The sequence below is a fragment of the Oryzias latipes genome, chromosome 2 (assembly GCF_053564925.1).
Source record: "Oryzias latipes strain Hd-rR chromosome 2, Olatipes_Hd-rR_3.1".
In the NCBI taxonomy this organism is placed as follows: Eukaryota; Metazoa; Chordata; class Actinopteri; order Beloniformes; family Adrianichthyidae; genus Oryzias; species Oryzias latipes.
This window is the reverse complement of record NC_136238.1, coordinates 6,663,663-6,681,214: the sequence shown is the minus strand read 5'-3', so window position 1 is coordinate 6,681,214 and position 17,552 is coordinate 6,663,663. Positions and strand designations below refer to the sequence as shown.

Sequence of the window (17,552 nt, the reverse complement as noted above, 5' to 3'; positions counted from 1 at the left end):
AGCTGAAATGTCCATTTCTGAGCATGTCTTTAAACTGTGTCGTTTGAAAAACGCTTGTAGGTGTGACGTCGAAGCTACTACGGCGAGCCACAACCTTGCAGCCCAACAGAGATCCGTGCACGTCTTTGTTTTCCTCGTCCCAGCTGGAATCCGGTTCCGAACCGTACGGACGGAGAGCTCCGATACTGCTCGCCGTTTTTTCTTGCACCACGCATGTTAAGTTAGGGATGTTAGGGGCTGCCAGCTAGCAGGAGGGAGTGTAAACAGATGAATGATGGGAAGGGGGTCGGCTTACAACTTAGAGGCGAATTTTGACTGAACCGCGTCCTAGAAACAACAGAGGATTTTCAATTTTTGGGTAAATATGGCAGAATCCTGCTGGGAACGCTTATGCAATAGATGATTCACACGCTTTATTCACCCTCTTCTGACGCCCCTCCTGAACATCCAGTGTTTTTTTTTTAATGTTGCTCTTTCTGTTTTTCCTGCTGAGGTTTATCTGTTTTCTAATTAGTCTTTGAATCCGTTGCTTGTTTCTGAAAAGATGAAGCCGCTTTGGGCGACAGAACGCTAAATCTGAGCCGAGCCGCTCAGGGGGGGGTCAAACAGGACGGGGATAATAAGAGGGGAGGGGATCCGATGTTGGGAAGGAAGTAGCTGTGGTTGTTTGTCTGCCGGGCTTTTGTTGGTTTTCCTGTTGGGGGGGTTGTAATGGAAGCCTGTTGTGTGTTTTGTAACGAGGAGAGTCAAAAGCTAAATGAAATAATTCGGATGATTTCATTTTTAGGATTTTAGGGAAGCAGAGCGACTGCTTTCCCTGGTGGTGTCAGGTGACGCCGTCCCCCGCCTCCCTCCCCCCTCCTCCGTGTCATTTCCTCACAGGTGAAGTCACAGCTGAGATTAAACGCCACCCCCCCCTCAGATATTAGCAGATGCTTTGCTAGTGGGGCAAACATGTGACCTTCCAAGCAGGAGCAGACAGTAAACAGGTCTGTTTGTCCTGACTGGAGTCGACGAAACGCCCAGGCTGCGGCGTCACGCGCAGGCTTTGTGCGAGGCGGGGGAAGACAGACGCCACAGCTGTTTCTATTGAGTCCGGGATCGAACAGTCGTGAAAGCCGGATCTCTGACTCATCAGTTCTGGCGTGCCGGCCTGCATGACATCAGCATCCCCTTCTTTTCATGGAGATGCAGAAATGCCATTCTCCCCTTTAGATATCCAAGGACAAAAAAAAAAAAAGAGCTGAGGGGGGGGCGGGGGTTAAGAGGGTATCTCATGGAAATGCTTCATCCGAACAGGTGAGGGGGTGAAGAGGAGTCAGGAGGGGAGGATGGAGATGAGGCAGGAGGGGGAGGCGGAGCCGTGTGGCGGTTTTCTGGGGGATGGTATCGGAAGCAATGATGGACCCAAGGACAGGGCGGCTTCAGCTGTACTTTATTGCCCCCTTCTCTAAAAAAAATAAAAATCCCTAGAATCTAGAATGCATAAACTATGTGACAGCTGACGGAGCTGGGCATGAAATTGGGGAAATACCTCTTGAAGATGAGGAGCTGCTACTGCTGCTGCTGCTGCGAGCGCAGTCTTCGCCACATCAGTCGTCTGCTCCCTTCCAGTGGAGAGGCAATTCACAGTGGCTGTCGTCTCATTGGCTGGAGCCGTGGGGGAGGTCCTTGCCACGAGCTGGTGGGCAGGAAGGGGCTGGCTTTAGGGGTGTGCGTCTGGCTGGAAGTGTTGCAGGCGCATAGTTTTTAGGAGACACTCTGCTGCTTCCTGCCCCTCCGCCCTGCCCTGCTCGCTCGCTCGCTCGCTCGCTTGCTCTGGCTGAGAGAGAATCCCAGTCTCGGCATGGACTTCTGGAATGACAGCAGTTCACGTGGTCGTTAGCTCCTCCGGCTGGGACTGAAGGGGAGCCGCAGTGGAGATCGGTGGCTCAGGAGCGCCGGGTGACGCTCAGGTCCTGGACTCAGTGAAACCAGGTGGGAGGAAACTGTCATTACGTCTGGTTTTCCTTCTTTTTCCCCCACCAGTTTAAAAAAAAAATGTTTTTAAGGTCTGGAGCTTTGCTGCAGTGTGCTGCATACCGGTCTGAGTGGGGAGGGACTCAACCCTCTATGAAAGACAGATACAAAAATATTGAAACTGCTGGAATTTGCTTCATTTAAAGTCCAATAATGGACTTTCCCTTTCAAGTCCTGGGGAGGGGGGGTGTTACAGTCTCACCATTCAGTGCAAATATCTGGAGCTCCCTTGTCCTGATGTGCTCCGTCTCTACTAGCTTTGTGAGTTTTGAGGTCGAGCCACACATGCAGAATGTGTTTTTGCAAATAGCTCCTGACCCGGTTGAGTCCTAACGAGGTTCAGGGCTCGACTTTCTGAGTTGGTTCTGTCCAGATTTAGTCTCGACGTTGGGCCTGGTGTGGTTAACGGCGGACAACGTCGGGCGCCAAAGTTCTTGTTATTGGTTTTGCTGTAGATGGAGGGGAAGTCGATTTTGTTTTTTTTGGTCCATTTTTGTAAGTGGGACATCAGACCAACCCTTCCTGTTGAAGCACAGCGTGTTCAGCCTGAACTTTGTTTGTTCCTGAATGGTTCGGTTGAAATGTTCTTTATTTTTTTAATGAGTTTTAGAGTAAAGTAGAGTTTTTTTTTTCCAATTATATCTTGATGAATTTTCAAATATATTTCAAGGTTCAGCATTTGACGTACAAAGGCTGTGATGTCATCAAAAGCGTATTCCTTGATGTTATATCTGCACAGATTTTCTGTCATAACGCTGGGATGTTCTGTTAATCATCATATTTATCGGAGCAGCGGCGCTGACCTCGGGCTGACGACGGCTCTATAATTAGTGGATGACTTGACCGAGTCCCTCTGGTTTACTGGAGAGAAGACATGCAGGAAGAAAATAAACCTGTTTACAGCAACATCAGATTCTTTTTTGTTCCAATAAAAGGCAGTGTATCCGTCCGTGAGCTGGGCCCTCCGGGTCATACGGGTTTTGTTAAGGCTATTCTGATATGAGGCACACCTGCCTGCTGACTCTGAGCATATCTCCTAGTGTTGCCTCCCAACAGTAGCTTAGTCCTCTGCTCACTCACCCATCCTTAACGCTAATGGTTCTTGATATGATCAAACTCAAGGATTTGTGGCTTATGCCAAAGACAATTCCATAATCGTCGCGGCTTATTTCTGTTTCATCTGCAGGTTATTGCCCGCACAGAAACAAGCTAGAGAGCATTTGGACTCCTGTTTCCATGACTCACTGGAACATTTTTCCTATTTTTTCGCTCTCCGGTGAGGCCCTCTGTGCGCAGCCTTGAAAAAACTCTGACCGCTCGTTCCTCTTGGCCATGCAAATCACCATTCAGCCGCGGTTTTGCAATATAAAAATGGTAATAAATGGAAATTGTGGCCACTCAGGAGGCCCGGTTTCCCGGCCTCACTCAAATGTAATTTGAATTGTATCTCTATAACGTCCGAGGCACCTGGCTAACGCCAAGCCGCCAGCCGAGCCGGGGAGCTCCTCGTCTCTGCTGTGCAAACACAAGCAGCAGACTGCACGGATACCAGACTAATGGCCCTCATACGTACCACTCAGAGGTCAAGCCAATGACTTTCACTCGAGACGCCCCAGTCCCGCTGACTCTCTTTCAATTAGGGAGACTGACGAAGATAATGCAGCTGCCAGCTGGCTGCGGAGAGTGTCCGTAAACCTTAGCGTCTGTAGCTGTGCCGCTCGGCTTCACGCCTCTGGATTCCAGAGTAACTCACGAAAGTCATGCCTGACTTTTTGTCTGCGTCCCTTATGCTTGCGTTCACACTCGTCTCGTGTTGCGCGTTCATTAGAAATTCATCTATTGGGTTGTGGGCTGGACTGTTGGTGCAGAGGAAACCCCCTTCCCCCTTTCCTGTTGCTGAGAGCTCTCTGTTTACATGCTCTCTCGTCGTAGGCCTGCACAATTAAGCGCAAATTTATCGCGATTTCAAGCTGTGCAATATCCATATTGCAAAAGTGAGCAATAAATGGTAAACCTAAAATGTGCTAAAACGATCTTATGGCAACTTGAACTTTTTCATAAATTGAATAAATCCCTTTATGCATTTGACCAATCAGATGGAGCCCTTCACGTTGTTGACCAATCGGATGGAGCTTTTATGCTAGATGTTGCCCTGCTAAATAGACGAGGGTCATTTGGAGAATAATTTAAGATATTTTGACTCTTATTTAAATTAAACTTTTGCAGTGAAAGGGAAATGTTTTTGTTGTTTTTGCTATTTGTTCATTTATCGCAAGTTATATCGTCATTGCAATATTGATCACTAATATTGCACATTGCGAGTTTTCCTCATATCGTGTAGCCCTACTGTCTCGCTAGCTCACGCCCCCCAAGCTATGCTCAAACTGGGCATGTGTAGCCCGTTCAGGAACACACGTTCTTGAACTTTTAGCATACGGTGTTCCCAATCTTAGAAGAAGCTCGGTGAGAAGTGTCAAAGCGGTTCAAATCTCGCACATCCTGCTTCAGGCATTTTCTTTCACAGCTTTATTCTGTTAAATGAAAGAGTCGGTGTCGCATCATTTCAGCCGGGAGCAAACAGCAGTTATTAACTTCCCCTTCATGATCAGTTTTCAAATGGTCGTGACATCCGTGAATTGAAAAGGACGCTATCTATACGTCACTACCTAATTCCGGATCCTGATTGGTCAAAGTTCAACTTGTTAAAGTTCTATTACTTATTCAATGGCCACGTGTTTTGAACGTAAAGCCCGAAAGCAGTCCAAAAACTTGCACAGCAGCGCATAAATGTAAGGGTTTTTCAATGCGGTAGCCCGAAATCCACGCATGCACGCGTTTACACAGACTTCATTTTGGGAGCAGTTGCTTGAACGTGCGTTGCCGAAGCTGGTGTGAACGTAGTATTAGACTTCAATGAAATTCAAATGTGATGTCCTGATTATAAAAGGACTAATAACCATGTTCACACCAGGCATGTGATGCGCAATTTAAAAACGCGACAAGAGTGTAACCATTAATCAATTCATCGATTTCTATGCCCACAGTCCAACTGGATTGATCTGTCTGAGGTGGGATTGAATTGAATCGTTGTTAAAATGGATCCGTACACCCCTAGAAAGTGCTGAATGCAGGTGTTTGTTGACTCCGAACTGGCTCTACTACCCGATGCTAGCGCATGACATTACCAAATCAGAGTCCCTGATTGGTCAAAGTTCAACTGTTTTAGCCTTTAATGTGCTTTTAAATGACTACGCATTCTGTATGTAGAGCCCGAGAAGAGCAAAAACACGCGTAGGAACCTACCAATGCAAGACTTTTCAATCAGTGTGAACGTAGGGCTAGTCATTTCTAGAAAGACTCTGGTTCAAGTTTTAATTTCAATCTCTTACCTGGAGGAGGACGGTCAACAAAAAGCGAAGGTTTTTGTTGACCGTCCTCCTCCAGGTAAGAGATTGTCCCAACACCTCCTAGCTGACCGTCTGCCTTCCCCCTCTTTCCACAAACCGTCCTTCAAAGAGCTTTTCCCCACCTCGATGTAAACTAAGCTGTGCTGCATCAAGGTGTCGCTGAGCCAGAGGTGCAGTGTCCAATAATGTCAAATCAGCCTAAACTAAAACTGCATGCACCACCTCTGACTTCAGCCACTTTCTTTTTTTCAAAGCAGTCATCATTGCGAAGCATTTTTTTTTTCCTCCCTTGTGTGTTTGAGCGTTTCATACTTCTTTGGCTCAATCATTAATATATTTTTTCCCACAATTCCTACAAAATAGTACATTTTGCCAGGAAAACGAGTAGTTCGGTGATCGCTTTAATGCCACATTACAGGAAATCAGGGAAACAAACTCCCAGAAATGCGTGGGAAAGACAAACCTTTTGACCGTTCAAACATGGACGAGTCCTTATCAGTATGGATGCGGCCCTGTCCCACCAGGTTTTTCTCCAATTCCTGGGATCCTTCCTGTCATGTGTTGCTTAAAAGTTGTTGTTTTTTTAATGTCACGTGAACCAGCTACTACAAAAACGTCAGGATTAGTTGTTTTTTTTTCATTTTCTTTACAAATAATTGCATAGTTTAGCTAAAGAACTGGAGCCATTGTCCTTTTACGCACCGACAAAGTGGGTTAGCTCGATCAAACACTTTCTCTACCCTCTAAAAATAAGCCAGGATTAATTGTTTAAGGTCATATCTGACACCATTCTTACCTGAACGTCTCTTCTGCAGCGATTGGCTTCCGCCCCTCCGGGGGGAGATGATGTGGAATTAAATCCTGCCTCGGAGAGCGGCGTTTCAGGACGAGGAAGCTCCTGATCTCATTTCACACCATCAGCACTAAAAAAGGGAGGATATGATTTGATGCAGGACAGAGGTTTGAATGGACGATGTCATTCAGGAGCAGGATGTCGGAGGAAAAATGCACCAATTTATGCCGTTACACGAGAAACAACTGTACTATGAGTTGGGCAAAACGATCCTTTAGAAGATAAATGTTAAAAAGTCTGTTAAAATCTAAAGCTGATTATGTTCAAATTTAATTAATTAAGTAATTATAGAAGTTAAATAAAATAAAGTTGCTGATGTGAATCAAAGATTTTTGGCTTATTATATTTTACCCCTCAGACTGCTTATACGTTTGGTTTACATTATTGTTTCATTGCAAACTAGTTTAAACTATTAATGATCATTTAATCGAAAGAAGAGCTTAAAAAACAAAGTTTGGTTAAAATAAAAAATTTTATTTATGTCTCGCCACCTGGATTAAGCCGCACTGCGCCAAACTAAACTGTTAAGGCCGTTACGAGTACCAAATACTCGGATATTTGAGATCCGTTCCCAAAAATTCAACATTCAAAAAGTTTTATTTGTTGATTCGCGATTTTTTTAAATAAAAATAGTAGAATCAATAACACATCAAGCCATGTAATTGCTCAAAAATGACAGAATAATGATGGATTTTATAAACTTAATAACCCAAATCTCGCTAATATCAACGGAAGTAAAGAAGTCTTCAAAGTCAAGTGTCGGTAAAGGTTAACATTTTCAAAGTAAAAGCATCAAGTGCTTTTTGTTGATGAAAATAACTTTTAAAAATAAAAAAGAGAAGAATATAATGAAAATAAAATAAACGTTATGTGACGTCATGGGACTTTCTGCTATCACGGTGTAGAAGTCACATCGGAGCATGTCTGTAAAAGGTTTATCTAAAGTTTTGGGAGTTTTTTGGCATTTCCACTAAAGTCATTTTGTGAAACCTGTCTGTTGGAAACACTGTTGTCAGTTTAGAGTTGAGTGAGTGTTTTCTAGTCGCTCCATTTCTATTGAGGAGTCTTCGTTCGCTATCCTCTAGTTATCGATCTACTAGAACTGTAGGCAGCTAAACGTTGAGGACGGAAAAACTGTGGAGAGCATTTTTTAGGATTGGTTACTTGGTCCAAAACAACAGAGACGTTTAGGTTTTGTTTCCTGCTGAAGTTAACCAGGAAGTTGACGGGAAAACTTTGGTGTGTGACTTTGTTTAAAGTGCTAAAACCATTTCTTTCTTTCTAAATCGTTGTGTTTTTATCTGTTTTGTCGATTCTGGTTTCCTGTGTCTTAATTGTATTACATCCAATACAAATACATAAAAATAGTAATAATTCAAAGATTAAAAAATAAAAACTAAGACAGCTGGTTCGATCTGTGTCTTGATTCATTAATTGAGGATACACAGTCAAAGCGCGCTCTGGCCCACTTCTTTAAACTAGCTTCTGCATATTTTACTGAACCATGCCTGAGACCACAGCAGTGTTCACACTAACCAAACAAACTTTGGGGTAGTTTGAGTCCACCGTTACATTTTTCTATTTTAAATGAATGGAGTCCTGCTTTATTTGAAGACCTGCTCTGATGGAAGTTGGGTTTTTGACACGTTCTTGTGGCATTTCTCTGATGATGGAGGACAGATTTAAAGAAAATGAAGCTTGAAATTGCATTTCTGAGTATTTCTGGAGTCAATTTGTTTTTGAAAAATTGCTGTTTGAAAAAGTATTTGTGACGTGGGCGGGGCGTGGGCCACAAGAAGGAAAAATGGTCCCGCCCCCCACAACTCAGAGTGAAGTCTAATGAACTCCTGCCACTCTGCAGAAACTATGTCCCAGAAAACGACACAGGGTCTTTTCAATTTTGACTAAAAATAAATTTTAAAAAACTGTTTTGAAAATGATCAAAAAATCAGTTAAGTGGGACTTTAATCGTGAACGTAGAGGGTCTTTATTTACTTTTAGAACTGCTTTTAAAATCTAATCTTTCACTTTGGTGGGAAGTGCTGAAAATCGTCAAAGATCTACAGCCAGCATTGGAGCATAACTCCTCTGTGCTGCAGGTCTCAGCTTGCCTGGACTTGTCTGCTGCTGACAGGGGTTGGCCGAGTCCCTTAGTGGTATTTTATGCTACTCTCTGTTTTCCATGGATACGCTGATTTACATAAAGCAGTAAAAAAAAGAAGAACCCTTCAATCAGAGCTTGAGATTTTACAGTCTCTGCCCTCTCTTTGCTGTCTTCAGCTGCTCCCGCCCACCCACAGTTACGAGCAAAACATTTCCAGATGTGCTGAAAAAAATGGGCTCCCTGCTCAGTAGCTCAGCGAGGAGTTTCATCTTCTCCAGCAAAAAGGTTATTTCCTCAAACTGTCGGGGACAGCTATCACTGGAGCCCACCGCCATCGTCCCGTGTGAATTTAGGGATGCTTCATCTGGACTAGTACAAGGAATCCCTAGCACATCTGGCATAGGCTCCGCCCCTGTCTGACAGCTGGACGCTCGCCTAGAATAATGCCACACTGCGGTGTTTACCATTGGTTGCACCGCCGCTCTATGTGGTGCAATTATTGAATGCAGAACAGCGCTTTCAATAGGTAATTTATTAACTTAAATTTGAAGCCGTCCCCTGGGCCTTAGATTCTGGGAGACGGGCGGTAACAAAACCCAAAAGTGTCCGTTGAAGCGTTCTTTTCATGCTGTGACTAATCCTTGGGCTTCTTTCTGTTTCAGATCCCTGACAGGAAGTGCCTTGTGAGACAAAACCGCCCCTCGTACTTGAAGTGGTTCTCCACATTTAGCGAGAGGATTCGGCTCACCTCCACGCCAGCTCTGCCCCGCCCTCACCTGAAGGAACTCAGAGCCGCTTCACGGCTGAACCCACAGAGCGGAAAAACATTTCAAAGTGACCGACTTTGCAAGTCTGTACCGTCGAACCAGGACCCAGTTCGCCCCCCTGATATCCACCGCCAAGAAGACCCCATCCGTCACAAAGGCGACGTTTTGAGGACACCGGGGCAGCCAGCACCCGCTGCGTCCAGGCATGCCCCCTCTGCCGCTTCAGAGGCCCGCACCTGAGACGTTCTGATTGATGAACCGCTTTGACTGACGCTCCACCATAGCTCCGTTCCATGCATGAGACTTTGCCGGTCCATTACCCCAACTTTACCGTCTGCAAGGACCAACCGCACATCCCAGATTATTTATAGCCGCACGTTGCTTCCTTTGTCCTTTAATTTATTTATTTTTACTTTTAGCCTTTAACTGGAGCACAGCTCAAGTTCTCCTCAGAGGATCTTCCCTCCTCAGCTCCGCAGCCGTCGCTCCTCGACATGGCCCTGAACATAGCCTCCATACGGGACACTAAATGGCTGACCCTGGAGGTGTGCCGTCAGTTTCAGAGGGGGACCTGTTCACGCAGCGACGAAGAATGCAAATTCGCCCACCCGCCCAAGAGCTGCCAGGTGGAGAACGGAAGGGTCATCGCCTGCTTTGACTCTCTAAAGGTAAGAGAGATAACATCTTCTTGGACAATATAAGCATCGTTTTCAGTGAAATGATGCTCCTAATGAGGCGCAGGAGCGGGTAGTTCCCTTTAAATCAACGAGTGTCAGGTCTCTGCAGTTAGCACCAGTCTGACCCGCGAAGCTAAAGGTCAGAGAGGTCCTTTGTCATGTTCACTGCCACCGCACCGTGCGTGCGTGCGAGAGCTTTTTTTTATGCCAAGTTCTTCTAATATTACCGTGGCTCATCTGCACTTGTAGGCCAACATCCGATCGCCTCGAGTCGTTCCAGAGCTTCTATTCCTGGACGCCTGTCAGCTGTCTCGCTGTATACAACCGTCAAACAACATCAACAGTCAGAAGCTGTAACGCGACTGTTGATTCTCACACTAGACCTTTGCATATTCAAACCTTAGGGAAAGAATTAGCAAGTTGATGCCAAAAAACTATGCCAAAGTATGTCAGTGATCCATAATGGTTTCACATTAACCTAATCACAGTGAAAGGATTAAATTGTATTGTTTTTTTTTACATTTTATTACTCCGTACATCAAACTACAAACTATGTATCAGATCATGACTTTTCACTTGAGTCCCCACATGCATCTCAGCGTACCGGTAAGCCATATAGAGCTTTACAGTTAAAAAAACACAGATGTGACAAAGATGAATGAGTATGAAAGTGGAGCAGGCCATGGAAACAGAGTTCACGTTTTCTCTGGGTGGAGCAGTGCTGCATTGACAGAGTCACACCAAGAAAGCTCCATCACTTTCCAAAGACGTTTCCTTCATTAAAATGTTTCCCTAATGTATTCACAATTCCCACTCTTAATTGGTGACCAAAGACCTTGAAGCAATTTGTATGAATTTAAACATATTTGAGTAAATTCTGCCAATCCTTAAGACTTTCAGAGGTTGAAATTGGGCTGTAGGTTTTTTTTCCTAATGTCTTTAAGTGTTGACGCCTTTTTAGCCTGACATAAATAAGGTTTAAAGAGGCAAAATGTCATTTTATGGCCACTTAATTTGAAACATAAGACACATAGCTTTACCCTGGCTTCAAAAAGCAGATGTATAGGACAAATTGAACTTTTTTTTTCCCTCTAAATGAGCAGTTTGAAGTGATGCTTTGTAAAATCCACATCTCTTCTGATAAAAAATACGACCTCTCCTCCTTACTGGTGGTCCCTCATTTTCCCTACGTGCGAAAAAACATCACAACGACTTCTGTTATTGTTAACCTCGTTAAAATACCCCTCAGCTGCAGCAGTTTTTGAGCACACCCCGGGCCAGTCAAACTCTCTCTCTCTGGTTTAACACCGGAGCTTTGACTCCAGTTTTGACGTTCTTTGAATTATCCTAATTTTTTAACTGTTTACGCATTGCCACGATGCAGAGAAAAGCCGCTTTGTGCTGATATGCGACCTTTCGCTACTGTAAAGTGTTGCATATTGGTGCAAAATCAAAATATGTTGGAACTGCGTTAATTGTGTAAATGGTCGAAGAATTTGTTACTTCGCTCTTGCCAGCGATCGGATCCCGTCTTAAAGGGTTATGAAGCAGGTTTGTGGAAAATCCAGCTTTGTTGATGACACTGTCCTTCATAAAAACCTTCACAGCCATCTAGAAAAACGAACCGCATCCACGACTTCCTGGCCTGTGACTCCTTTAGGAAGACAGACAGTTGCTAACGCTTTCTTGAACTCTTGAGTATCTGCTTCGTTTAGGCAACAACAGGGGGGACATTTATAGATATTGTTGGGTGAATGGTGACACCGCCAACCCCCGCTTTTAGCCTGTCCAAGACCTCCTGGCATTAAGGGTTTGGGATTTCAAAATTAAACAGAAAAATAAAAAGAAGCAATCTAACCATCTTTATTGGTAATTTTTTTTAACAAAAACACAAATAATCACATTGTATATATTCACTTTTCACTTGAAGAAGAATTACAAAGTTGTATGGAATGCTAAGTACTGCCTGAAACCGGTCACTTTTAGAAGTTTCACGTGTCAGTTATCTATTGGAATTCCTAAAAATGTGTTGTTTTTTATTCGACCTCAGCATAATGAGGCCTCATAAGAGCTTTGCAGAAAGTCTGTCTTGAGTGACATTCTTTCCGTGCTGCCATAGCTAGCACGTTTTTATCCTGGCTTTGGCGTTACATGGATCCAAATGCCCACAAAGCCACGGTCCTTGCTAACTCCGTCTCGGTATCTGTGACTCTGAGGCATACCAGCACCCCATTTCACAGTCTTCTTTTGTTTTCTGAGGCTGTCCTCTGACAGATCTGACATCTTTTGCTTAGAATCAAAGATTTTTTGCATGATCTTCCATCCACCACCACATTGATTAGATAAAACATTTTCTGGTTTCCATGGTATCGTGGCTTCTTTCCATTTTCCTCATCAAGGTTCTGGCTCAGTGGCCAAACTTGGCCGTCCCTCTAGTCAAAAAGGCTTGACAAGACGTTGATCAAAAGAGAAAAAAAGAATATTTTTGTAACAACGCGGGAACATCCCAGATCTCCCCGGCAACATGCTTTAAATAGAAGAAGGTTGTAATCTTGAAGTTCCTCGCAGAAGCCACCATCTGGTTGGAAAACGCTGGCCTGAAATGTTTTCAAGTCGAGACTCGCGCTCAGATCCCCCAGTGTTCTCGGAAACAAGATGAAGACGTGTTAATGGCCCATTTTCGTGGTCAAGCAGTCAAATTAAAATGTCCCCAACTCTTTTATGAGCGTCCGTGTGGACAGTTTTGAGCAGAAAACTCAATAATATCCGTGCACTCATAATTCATCATTAAGAAGAGAAGGGCACTGATGAAGCACTTTCTTCTTTGACCTTTTCTTCTTCCTCCCTTTTTTAAAATAACAAACACGGGATCTCTTCATCTTGATGTCATGAAGTTACTGTTTTTTTTTCCTGAAAATGCTCATGCATGCAGTGTTAGAAATAAACTCATGGAAGCAAAAGACACGGAGATTTCCTTGAGATGCACATTTTTTTAGCTGTTTGGGAGAAAACCGGTTCATAAGTCCGACGTATTTTAGCATAAAACTATGTTACGGGTCGCAATTGTTGCTAGAAACATAAGAAATGACCAGCTTTGTCTGAACACGTCTTTGTAATTTTCAGTTTAGGAATATGACTGGAGATTATAGTATTTGTGGTAATTTTCCCACCACCACGCAATCCAAAGCTCACCAAAGTTTGTACACCAAGTAACGGGTGAAAATATTTTTTAGACACGATGACATTACAGCGGGAGAAACTATCAAAAAAGTGAATTAAAAAATGATTTAAGCATCCACTAACAATACCAAAACACACATGTCAGGGATATCCACAGAAGGTTTTGCAATTATTATGGGATAGCTACAGGATGGCCACTTTTTGGCAAATTATGAAATTTGTCAATTTTCTCATTTTCGCACAATATGGTAAATATAATGTTTTGTTGTAGCGATTTTCACGAAATTTCACACACATGCAAAGAGGTTAGGTCTACAACCACAGCCAAAGTTTTTGTTAACCTTTGAGCTCCTCCTAACTCCTTGAGCATCATTGGGAAAGTACTTGGGGGGGTAGGGGTTAAAGTCGGTAGATTTGGAATGGCGTTAGCGTGGCGAGCTTGCAAAAGTGGTGTTTACCTGTTGCTTCCATATTTTTTTTACTGTAATGCTGTGAATCTTTAATACATGAATTATTGACTCAAGCTGAACTAAATGACATAAAATACAATACAAGACTAACGTATTAGAATGTGGGCGTAGTTAACAAAAGAAAACCTCTGTTGCCAAGGTAATCCAAAAGTTGACTTTTGCTGATTCTTCTAAAAATTACATAGATACGTTCGTCACCCCCCAGGCATCCAAAACTAAAATGGTTGCTATGGAGATTAAACAAACAGAAAAGCTGCAATTTTTCTAAAAAAAGTGTTTTTTTCATGAATTCGGTGCCTGCCACAACACACCGCGTGTGGCTGATACAAAAAAAAAAATCAACATTTACTAACAAACAATACATTTTACCGCATATTTAGGGAGTAATTCTTGTAGAACATTTCTCTGCTCTTTATACTCATTTTTTTGGGTAAAATAATCTTTATGGTAAAAAATAAAATAGGATAAATAAAATAGGATAACTTCAATAACTGCAGTTTTGGAATGTTGACTTTTTTGTCCTGAAGTTTCCTTAACCCCATCAATTAAAAACATATATATATTTTTTTATCATTGTTTAATTACAAAATCAAATGACCAAACTTCATCTAAAACAAAAATCTAAGTAAATTGACTCTTCCTGTCACCTTTTTCTTCTCTTTTTAAAGAACATAGAAGATTCTCTGTATTTTTACCACCTACTAACCTCCGATTTCCCAAAGACTTTGCTCCCGACTTATAAAGAAAGAAGGCTTTCTTTTAGCATCAAGAAAGCTGGTTTTCACCCCATTGCGTCCGTCTTCTCTTCCCGGGTCTCCTTCTCCTTAGATGGGGTTATCGTTCCAGGGTTGTGCTGCCAGGTGTAACTTGGCCCGCGATCACAGGGGGCCCTTTTAGTAAACATTTGAAAGGTAACACTCAGGAGGAAGAGGCCAGGCAGCGGTGTGCGAGCATGCAAACTCAGCGTTCAGTGTTTGAATGGTGTTGAGTTTAGACAAATAGTAACAAATTGAAGCAGAAAGGAAGGCTAATAATTGAAGGGGAAAACCCAAAACACTACTCTGTTGTTATCTCTTGGATTCTGTCGTCAGATCCGGTTATTATCAGTGAAAATGGTTCACCACAAGGAACGTGTTTTCCCTGGATAGGAAGAGGCTTGTTTTGCATTTTCTGTTGGGATGCTTTGCATGGACCAAATTATTTTAAGGAACCAGCCCCGCTTGATTCACCCTCCATGTAAAACCTGGCAACATCACAAATTTTTAGCTCATAACATCTCAGGGTTTTGGTCTATCTGCGGTCTAGAAATCCCTCTTTTCTTTTGTCCATGAAACCCTGAATTCACATTAATCTGTTCAATTTAAAACGACTCAAGTATCTGTAAGTTTCACCGAGGCGATGCTCAAAGGTGGAAGCAGTGTAGTTTTTTTCTTAGGAGATTCCTGAAGGTCTTTGCCTCACATCTGACGTTTGTCTGATGCAAATAATAAGACGTGTCAGCAGATGTGTTGTGTTTGTCAGGCCAAAGATGGTCTTTAAATGCCTTGTTTGTTGGGTTTTTTGTGTCTTAAGTTTTTCACTAAGATGAAGCCATGCGGTTGTTTTTGACGGACGTTTCCTTTAAATTCTTCTGTAATTGTTGTGTTGTGACCATGGAAATCATGGAGTGAGTGGCGTTTGCAGGAAATGAGCTAGAATCCACGTCTTAATGGAGTAAATGAAATCACTGCGGTCATGTGACGGTGAGACAGCCGCTCTTCTGTTCTTAAACACTCGAAAACTGTCAAAGTTGAGGTTTATATTGTCAAGTATTGATAAAAGTAGCTTCTGGAGGGTTTTCCTCATTTTTAAAACTTGAAGCAGGATTGATCTTATTTAAACACACCTTTCCATGAGATCCTCGTTTGGATTTACTCCCCTTTACTTTTATGTCCAGTCACATTTTAGAAGGTGACCACCACGCCTGTGTTTCCATACTATGAGGGGTCGGGGGGGGGGGGGGGGTCTGCTGCATCGCTGCATGATCGTTGTAGTCGTCAACAAAAGAAAGTGGGAAACAAAACAAAGTACTTTCGGGTCTTTAAAGATTTTCTCGCCCATTTGTGTCGGAGTCTGCACGGTCCCATTGGGACCGGTTTCCCACAGGCGCTAAGAGCCTCTTAATCCGGACTCGGCTTCAAAAGGAACATATTGTAAGTGTTATTTGGGGGTGTGGGGATGGTTGACATAAGTAAATAAAGACGCCAGGGAACTCGGAAAGAGTGACGGGCGTTAGTAAGGGATTCAGCCGCTGAAGGAAAGAAGTAAATCTGGTGTGAGAAAGAATAAGGACTCATTGTGAGCACGTTTGGCCAAGCAGGGATTAAGGGAATCGTTTTCAACCCAATTTCGTAATGAACATGCCTACAAGCTGACTTGAAGGAGTTGCTACGGAGAAACCAGTCCAGACAGACACAGGATGGGGAAACTAAACACTAATCTTAAGTGCAGAGCTGCTTCTGGCTTTTCTGTAACCGTCTTACAGTATTTGCATTTCTTTTTTTTTGGGCCTTTGGGATGCTTCGGTGGACAGGAATCATACACCCGTGGCCTCAGTCCCGTTCTCCTCTCTTGTTTTAAAATATGGCCTCGTCTGCATTCCTGAGGGTAATCCTCTCGAACTGGGCCACACCCTGGGCAGAGCAAACACGTGGAGGGGAATGCGTGCGGTGCAGCGGTGGCTGGTGTTCCCCCAGGGTCATTCACAGACACAATGAGGCACTGGCTTGAGCTTACTGTTAGGCTGCAATGGATGCGGCATGCTTTGATGAGCCCCTAGGAGACCTCGGCTGCTGCCGATCCTCTGACAGTCCTTGGTGCGCGCGGCCGGGTGCATTCACGCTCGGTTTTTTCGCTAGTGCAAACCTTGCCAGCTTTCATTTGATCCACGTGATTTCACCCCCTTCACTACCTTTTGGAATCTTGCTGATTTGAGAAAAGTTACAGACAGGAAAATAAATGAGAGAGGGGGGGTCTTATGAGTCATTTAAGCATCTGTACTAAGATGAATGGAAATCTATTGGTTTTAAAATGGGAACTCTTCTGAAACTAGCTAAGTTGTATTCATTAAAAAGTTTGCGGATGGCGTATGTAATCATGTGACCCTAAAACAAAAACACTAGCCTTTACAAGAACGATCAAATAGTCAAAACAAACATGTCTGGCTGCTGTTGGAACTACTGTGACCTGCCTCAGACAAACTGTGTGGTCTGAAATACCCACATGTACATACTAAAAAAAGCCAGTTTTTCAGTTCCCTGGTTGATTCTGACAGAAGACTTGGATGGAAACCCAATTGAGCTAAAGCCTTCGTCACATGCATCCATCCAGGGGTCGGCCCGCAGGGTTTTGGGTCGTCCGGGCCCATTGAAGGTCATAGACAGGAGCGGCTGCATCTTAAGACCAAGTTCCAACTGTCCTTGTGCGTTGAAACGGCCTTTCTGTGGATAAAACAAGGGGCAAACCTGTAAGGGGCATGCAAGTTTGCCCATAGAGCGCTAAGTGAACCCAAAGAGCCTACTCTCTATGACCCTCCACTGACATGGACCACCCAGAAACCCAAAGCACATGTACGGCTCAACCCCCGTGCGGTGTGTTTTGCCATTCCCTTGATGTTCGAACGCCCAACTCACTGGACGCCGTAAAAAAATGGAATATACAAAAGGCGTGTGGTAAGTGTTTTGTGAAATATTCACACCCATTTGTAATGTACAGTCGAAGCTGTCATACGGCGTGCTTACACCACACTTTTTGTCAGTGATGTGCGAATACTGACCCTTTACTGACCACACACAAATACCGTACGCTCGAAGTTTGCACATAAACCACACTAATAGTCTAATTTCCTTAGTTTTAACAGTCACGCAAGGAACGCGCACTTATCCAAGCTAATTTTGGGTTGGTATTGTTTCAAATGACTTCACCTGGAAGGAGAAAAAGCACCACAAAAAAGCAACAACAAAAAAACAGATCACTAATTGGTCCATTGTGTTGCTGTTTCTCTTTCTTTATTAAAGTATCTTCTGCCATTTTTTGG

At 43.5% G+C, this 17,552-nt stretch overlaps 1 protein-coding gene across 32 annotated transcripts in view; it reads left to right on the top strand.

The window, feature by feature from the left end:
- Nucleotides 1-17,552, top strand: part of LOC101165037 (muscleblind-like protein 2a) — a 54,604-nt gene that overhangs the window by 932 nt on the left and 36,120 nt on the right. For 17 of the 32 annotated variants that reach the window (XM_078931457.1, XM_078931418.1, XM_078931473.1 and 14 more), the window contains exon 2: nt 9,046-9,818. In XM_078931457.1, the coding sequence (XP_078787583.1) occupies nt 9,645-9,818 (174 nt within the window). In that variant the 5' untranslated portion in view covers nt 9,046-9,644. Of the gene's footprint in view, nt 1-1,695; nt 1,978-9,045; nt 9,819-17,552 lie in introns of those variants that run through there. The other 15 variants (XM_078931479.1, XM_078931521.1, XM_078931494.1 and 12 more) reach the window with 1 other exon arrangement.